Here is a 7,647-nt window from a genome sequence, read left to right as displayed (position 1 = left end):
TTTAATTCAAAGATCAAAAAAGGAACATTAACATTTAGGAAGACACTGAAGTGAAATAGCATTATTGGCTATGTCTCTTTGAAGGTTGTGGTAACCTGTATCTGAACTGTTTAATGGATAAATTACCCTGTGCTAATTGACAGGATGTTTGGGAGACAGAAGATTAAGCTTATTCTCTCAGGTCAAGAGGCTGCTGGAAATGTATAAGAACCGTGGAGAGATCCTATTTCATCTCAGATCTACTTTGGGTTTCAAGAGGGAGAAACCTTAAGCCATAAGGGCTGAGATCCCCAGTCACTGACTGGAGTCACCCTGAATATGGACACTGGACAATAACCTATGGACTATTTCTAAAAGGATTTTGGCAGAGGCCTGAGGCTGGGCACTTTAAGGGAACTGCGGTGTTTGAACTTCTAAGTAACCAGTGAGGTACTACAGAAGCTGTTTTGTGCTGGCTTGGTAAATCTAAGTATTGAAATAACCACCAGCTTCTGGGGTTTGTCTGCCCCTGTTTTGTTTGCAGTTCACCCTAATTGAGTGACCTCAGCTGGCTCCCACAGACAGCACCGTCACAGACACAAATGTGTCTTTTCTGGTAGTTTGGAAGAAAACATAAAACCAAGGACTTGAACACTTATGGTCATAAATGATTCCAGGGCATTTCTAAAAAAAAAAATAGGATTAACTCTGGGATCTTGCCCAAATCCTGGATTAAAGAGACACCAACAGATTTAAAAATATATGTTGTAAACAAAGTAACATAGCTAAAAGTACTTGGGGAACCCAAATTACTGTTCACATTTTTATTCAACTTTACTTTAATAAGAACTGGTTTTGAAAAAGTTAAAGGGATAGTCAACTTTAAAAGATTTCTACAACTGAATTAAAAGTAGTTTCAGATAACACACCTGCTACTGAGTATCCCTGCCAATCTAAGCAATTACATTTTATTTTTTAATTATATTTATCGCTCCCTATTGCTGCTTGAAGGCCACACACAAACAGAGGGAAATGACTGTCATTTCCAAGGAAACCCTGAACATGACTATATAGCAAGTATCATTAAAAGAGAGAAATCTCTCTCTAATATTTTAATTACAGGCATCTCAGTTGTTAACTCTAACAATAACAGGTAAAAAAAATTCTTGACAGAAGTATGATTTTATACTTCAGTAAGGGTTTTGTTACTGTCTCATATACAAACTAGAGAAATATAGACTAGATGAACCTACTATAAGTTGGGTGCACACTATCAATGGTTCACAATCGATCTGAAAGGATATATCAAGTGGGGTCCCACAGGGATCTGTCTGGGTCCAGTTTTATTCAATATATTCAAATATAATTTGGACAATGGAATAAAAAGTACACTTATAAAGTTTGTGTACAATACCAAGCTGGGAGGGGTTGCAAGCACTTTGGAGGGCAAGATTGGAATTTAAAATGATCTTGACAAACTGGAAAAATGATCTGAAATAAATAAGATTAAATTCAATACGGACACCAACAAAGTACTTCATTTAGGAAAAAATAATCAATTGCACAAATACAAAATGGGAAATGACTGCCTAGGAAGGAGTATGCTCTGTTGTAGCCATGTCGGTCCGAAGATATTGGAGAGACAAGCTAGATGAGGTAATAGCTTTCACTGGACCAAATTTTGTTGGTGAGAGAGCGCTCTTGAAAAGCCCTGTGTAGTTTGAAAGTTTGCCTCTCTCACCAACAGAAGTTGGTCCACTAAAAAAAAATTACCTCACCCATCTTGTCTCTCTAGGAAGCAATATTGCAGAAAAGGAGCTGGATCACAAACTGAATGAGAGTCAACAATGTAACACTGCTACAAACAAAGTGATTGTTCTGGGATGTATTAGCAGAAGTGTTGTAAGCAAGACACAAGTAGCAATTACTTCATTCTAGGCAGCCCTGATAAGGGCTCAACTGGAGTATTGTGTTCAGTTGTGGACACCACACTTCGAGAAAGATGAGGACACATCAGAGAACGCCCAGAGGAGAGCTAGAAAAACATTTAAAGGTCTAGAAACATGACTTAATGAAGAAAGATTGAAAATACTGGGTTTGTTAGTTTGGAATAGAGATGACTGAGCAGGGACATGACGACAGCCTTCAACTATATAAAAGGTTGATATAAAGAGGAAGGTGAGTAATTGTTCTCTTTAGCAACTGAGGATGGAATAAGTAGTAATGGGCTTGAATTGCAGCCAGGGAGATTTAGTTAAACATTAGGAAAAAGCTCTTAACGGTCAGGGTAGTTAAACGCTGGACGAAATTAACTAGAGAGGCTGTGGAATCTCTGTCATTGGACATTTTTAAGAACAGATTGGACAAAACTGTCAGTTATGGTGCTGATTTATTTGGTCCTGCCTCAGTGCAGGGGGCTGGACTTGATGACCTAGTGTGGTCCCTTCCACTCTCGCATTTCTATTATTTCTATGCGTTAGGATACGTCTACACCACCAGCCAGATCAGCGGGTAGCGATCGATCTATTGGGGATTGATTTATTGCGTGCAGTGTAGACACAATGAATCAATCCCCAATCACTCTCCCCTTGACTGCTGAACTCCAGCAGTGCGAGAGGCAGAAGCAAAGTTGACGGGGGAGCCGTGGCCATCGATCCAGCGCTGCGAGGACGCAAAGTAAGTAATTTTAATTCGATCTAAGATATGCAACTTCAGCTATGAGACTAGCATAGCTGAAGTCGATGTATCTTAGATCGATCCCCTCCGCCCAGTGTAGACCAGGCCCTAGCCTACACTAGAAGCGCTACAAGGGCACTGATGGAGCTGTGCCATTGTAGCATGTCTGGTGAAGATGCTCTAGCTGACGGGAGAGTGTTCTCCTGCCCACTTAATTACTCCACCTTTGCAGAAAGGGGTAGCTCTGGTTTTGTCTACACTGGCACTTTTGTCGTTAAAACTTTTGTTGTTCAGGGGTGTGAAAAATCACACCCCTGAACAACAAAAACGTTTTAACCCCTGAACAACATAAGTTTTAATGACAAAAAGCGTCAGCGCAGACAGCACTTCAGTGGAGGGAGACACCCCCGGCCCTGGTTGGGGGTGGTGTTATCTGGTCGCCAGGAGAGCGGCCTCCCAGGGACAGGGCGGCCACGTTCCAGCCACACCCGTGTGAGGTGCGCAGCTCAGCGCTGGGCGAAGGAGCCTGCAGGAACAGCAGCCCGGCCCACCCGGTGCGAGGCTGCACAGCGCGGCGAGGGCGGACACACGCTGGGCGAGCCCACCCTTGGCGGGGCCCCCTGGCAGGGAGGCGAGAGGAGCGGGCCCCTGCCCCCGGAGAGAAGCAGGGAGTTCCCCGCACAGACCGGACGGCGAGGGGCGCGGCGCATGCGCTCTGTCCCAGGCTGCGGGGGCTCGTTACCTGCGAGTCCCGGAACTCCACCACCACATTCTCGCTGCTCCAGCGCGCCGCCATCTTGGGCCGCCCCGCGCCACACAGCGGAGGGAAGGAGGATTGGAGACGCAACTTCGCACGCACGGGGCGGGAAGCGCAAGGACTGCTGGGAGATGTAGTCCCAGTGCCGCAGGGCGGGGCTGGGAGAAGCGGTAGGGCAGCTGGGCTCCTTCCTCCCAGCCTGTGCTGCCTGGGCGCTCATGGGACGGAGCGTTCACGGGATCCCATGACTCCAGGAGCTGGAACTTTAGGAAGTAACGCCGACTATTGGGGGCAGGGCTGGTGCAACCATTTAGGTGACCTAGGCGATTGCCTAGGGTGCTAGGATTGGGGGTGGGGGGGGGCACCATTTTCTTTGGCAGTGACCACAGCGGCCGGATCTTCGGCTGCCCCAGTAACCACCGGCATTTAGGCGGAGGGAGCTGGGGCAGAGAAGCGCGGGGCGGGCCGCCTGCAGCAAGTAAGGGGGTGGGGGAGGGCAGCACGCAGGAGAACTCCCCACCCCAGCTCACCCCTGCCCCACCTCCTCCCCAAGCATGCTGTGGCTGCTTCACTTCTCCCACCTCGCAATTGGTACTGCAATCCTGGGAGGCAGGAGAAGTGAAGCAGCGATGGCGTGCTCGGGGTGGAGACGGAGCAGGGGTGAGCTGGGGCAAGGAGGTGCCTCAGGGCAGAAGGTGGGGAGCTGCCACGGGGGAGGGGGGGCTCAGGGCTGGCGAGGAGGGCACAAGGTGGAAGTTTCGCCTAGGGCACGAAACATCCTTGCACCGGCCGTGATTGGGGGGAGACACATTCAGAGTCCAAGTTGTCACTCCCCTCTAGCTGACTGTGTAATCATCTTCCCCTGGCCCTGTGCTGCCTTGCTAAGCTCATGGAAGAAGCAGCAAGGGAGTTTTCTTTATTTATGTAAACATTTTCCTTTTTAGTTATTATTGCCATTGGTTAAGAGGATATTGGCTGGTAAATTAGGCCCTCAATTTAGGTACGGAAAAAATATTAAAAAATATTTACAAAAGCTGGTATTTACAAAATTGCTTTAATAGAATTAAAAATAAAAATAGTTTTGTGTTTGGATTTTAACATTACCTTACAATGGTCCCAATCCTGCAAACACTTGGGCGCATGCTTCATTTTGCTTAAATTAGTAGTTCCACTAAAATTAATAAAACTGCTCACAGCCCTGATCTTGTAAATGTCTATGTGTGTGTGCTTAACTTTACTACCATGAGTATGTCCACTGAGGTTAATGGGATTACTCATACTGTAGAACCTAAGAGTTACAAACACCAGAGTTATGAACTGAGCAGTCAACCACACACCTCATGTGGAACCGGAAGTACATGATCAGGCAGCAGCTCAGACATCAATACCAAAAAACAAATACCGTACAGAACTGTGTTAAACTTGAGTTCAAAAAAATTGTGACAAGGGAAGGAAACTGTTTCTGTGCTTGGTTAATTTAAATCGGGGTTCTCAAAATGGAGGCTGGGACCCCTCAGTGGGGTCGCGAGGTTATTACATGGGGGGGTTACAAGCTGCCAAACTCCACCCCAAACCCCACTTTGCCTCCAGCATTTATAATGGTATTAAATATATTTAAAAGTGTTTTTAATTTATAAGGGGAGGGGATTGCACTCAGAGGCTTGCTGTGTGAAACAGGTCACCAGTACAAAACTTTGAGAACCACTGATTTAAATTAATATGGCTAAAAGCAGCATTTGTCTTCTGCAAATAAAGTTTCAAAGCTGTTTAAATGTTCAATTGTAAACTTTTAAAAGAACAAACATAACATTTTGTTCAGAGTTACAAACAGCTTCAATTCCTGAGGTGTTCGTAACTCGGAGATTCTACTGTAACAATAAAGTTAAGCATGTGTTTAAATGTTCGCAGGACTAGGGCCAACATTTGCAACTGCAATGCTGAAGATTTATGCTAGTATATGAGAACCTGAAAGTTAAACTAACTAGGAAATAAATTTAAATAAAATTAAGTAGTTTATTTTTATAGTGGAAGCCAAGTAAAATGCAAAAACGAAGTAATAAATATAAATAGTTCAAAGTAAATAAGGTTGTAAAAATTATTTGGTGTTAATATTCTAAAATGATCCTACTAGTGCTAATTTGGGAAATTTTCAATATAGCCCTGTTGCACTTAAGGAATCTGAGAAAGTTAAAACTATTTCACTCAGTCATACCATATCAAATCATTTTGTTTTTTTTCTGGTTGTGCGTCACATGGCATCGTATTGACAATTGCACAATCAGGGACAAAGGGAGGACACAGGGGTGAAAGTAATTTACAGGACTTACCAGTACTGCTGGAGTCCTGAGGGGGGGCGTGGCCTCTCAAGATTTAAAGGTCCTGGGGCACCAGCTGTGGCTGGGAGACCCAGGGCCTTTAAATCAACCAGGGCCTCCCAGCTGCAGAGGTAGCTGGGAGGCCCCCAGAGTTCAGGGGCAAATTAAAGGGCCCAGGGCTCCGGTTGCTGCAGGGAACCCTGAGCTTTGTGGGGCTGGGGCAGGTATTTAAAGGGCCAAGGGCTCCTGCTGCTGAGGTGAGCTTCAAGCCCTTTAAATCCTGGCCCCAGCCCGGCCACCAGAGCCGTGGCTGAGATTCAAAGGGCTCTGGGCTGCCTGCAGAGGTAGGGAGCTCTGAGCCCTTTAAATCTCAGCTGCGACAGGGGGTTTAAAGGGCTCTGGGCTGACCGCAGCTGTGGCAGCCCAGAACCCTTTAAATCCGGCCCCAGCCCCGCCACCGGAGCCGTGGGCAGGGGGATTAAAGGGCTCTGGGCTGCCAGCTGTGGTGGGGAGCCAAGAGCCCTTTAAATCCCTGCAGTGAAAGCCAGTGCTGTCTGGCTTACTTTGGCCTCTGGGAGAACATGGCAATAATCTACAAATACTTGAATGGTGTAAGTGACAGGAAGGGAGAATAATTATTTCAATGAACATAAGACTTAAGAGCAATAATGGAATGAATTCAAATGGAAACTTTCTGGCTGACTATCAAGAAAAATGTCTTTACAATAAAATCTGTTTGACTCTCCAGCCAAGAGGGGGAAGTGCACAAAGACAGGACATTTTGATGATGGTCTGGGTGCATTATTATTATTGATTAAGACCTGACACAGGTAACTCTGTGTGTGCATGACACAAAATACAGTCTCTGCTCCAAAAATCTGTGAAGTTATGCATGTGTATGTGCATAAATGTACTCACACCAACAGTTCTAATGAAGTCAGTTAAACAGGCCACTCACCAGTAAAGCCATTAATTGGTTTGTGCTTCAGCTTCCCAACTTTCAAATATAGCTATTAATCTTTGCTTTGTCCCGTTTGAATGTTGTAAGCATTTTGGGACAGAAATTGTCTTGTATTATGTGTCTGTACAGTGCCTAGCACAATGGATCCCTATGTCTGCCAAGGGCTTTAGGCATTACTGTGAAATTAATAATAAACTGAAATCTATGATGCAACCTTAACTATGGTCCCACGATTGTTCCACCATAACAGCACACTTAGCACACTGTCAGCGCTTCACACATCATTATAATTAGCAGCAGAGGCTTGCGGCTTTTCCATCCTCAACACACAGCGATGAGTCTATGCTCCCCTGTGTGATATGGTGATTCGAAGTGTGAGCCCTATCTGGAAGCAGGGGCATTTCCCAGCCGCAGGGGAAGCAGGGCCTCGCCTTCCTGAGAGCGCATTTCTAATCCCCACCTAACTCCTCGGTCCGCCCCCGCCCCCTCTCCTGCCCCCCTGCGCCGGGGGAGCCCAGCTGGCCGTGCGGGGTCTGGCAGTGAAGGGGTTAATGCAGATTGCGGGGGCGGAGCAACCGTGGCGCATGCGTCCTGGCAGCCCCTATTGTCTCCGCTGGCCCCAGCAGCGCGGTGCTGCTGGAGAGAACGGCCCGGGGCGGAGGCGAGCGGGCTGCGAGGCTGAAGGCTTCGCTCCATGGACAAGGTCCCCTGCGGGCCTGAGCCGGCCGGAGGCTGAGCCAGCCTCGCCGCGGGCTCGGCGTGAAGGAGCGGGCGCAGATCGTCTCTGCGGGCTGCTAGCCGAGTCCCGGCCCTGCAGCCGGGCGGGCGGGCGTCCCTTCCTTCCTGCTGTTCCCCCCCGGCCCGCAGCCCGCTGGGCGGACCCTCCCTCACTCCCCTACCCCCCGGCCGTGGATGAGCGGCTGGGGGCCTCTCGGGACCTGGCGGGGGGAACATGCCGG

At 47.5% G+C, this 7,647-nt stretch overlaps 1 protein-coding gene across 7 annotated transcripts in view; it reads right to left on the bottom strand.

Annotated features, from left to right (window-relative positions):
• The window catches only part of WDR59 (WD repeat domain 59), an 86,207-nt gene extending 82,717 nt beyond the window's left edge, over positions 1–3,490 (bottom strand). For 5 of the 7 annotated variants that reach the window (XR_012657277.1, XM_075073718.1, XM_075073720.1 and 2 more), the window contains exon 1: positions 3,398–3,490. Coding sequence is in view for 4 of the 7 variants with exons in the window: in XM_075073718.1 (XP_074929819.1) it covers positions 3,398–3,451 (54 nt within the window). In the remaining 3 variants the exon portion in view is untranslated. The remainder of the gene's footprint in view (positions 1–3,397) is intronic. The other 2 variants (XM_075073719.1, XM_075073725.1) reach the window with 2 other exon arrangements.
• Positions 3,491–7,647: the final 4,157 nt, after the last annotated feature.

The sequence above is a fragment of the Chelonoidis abingdonii genome, chromosome 19 (assembly GCF_003597395.2).
Source record: "Chelonoidis abingdonii isolate Lonesome George chromosome 19, CheloAbing_2.0, whole genome shotgun sequence".
Lineage (NCBI taxonomy): Eukaryota > Metazoa > Chordata > Testudines > Testudinidae > Chelonoidis > Chelonoidis abingdonii.
Note: the sequence above shows the minus strand (reverse complement) of the source record. Positions and strands in the feature narration are given on the sequence as shown.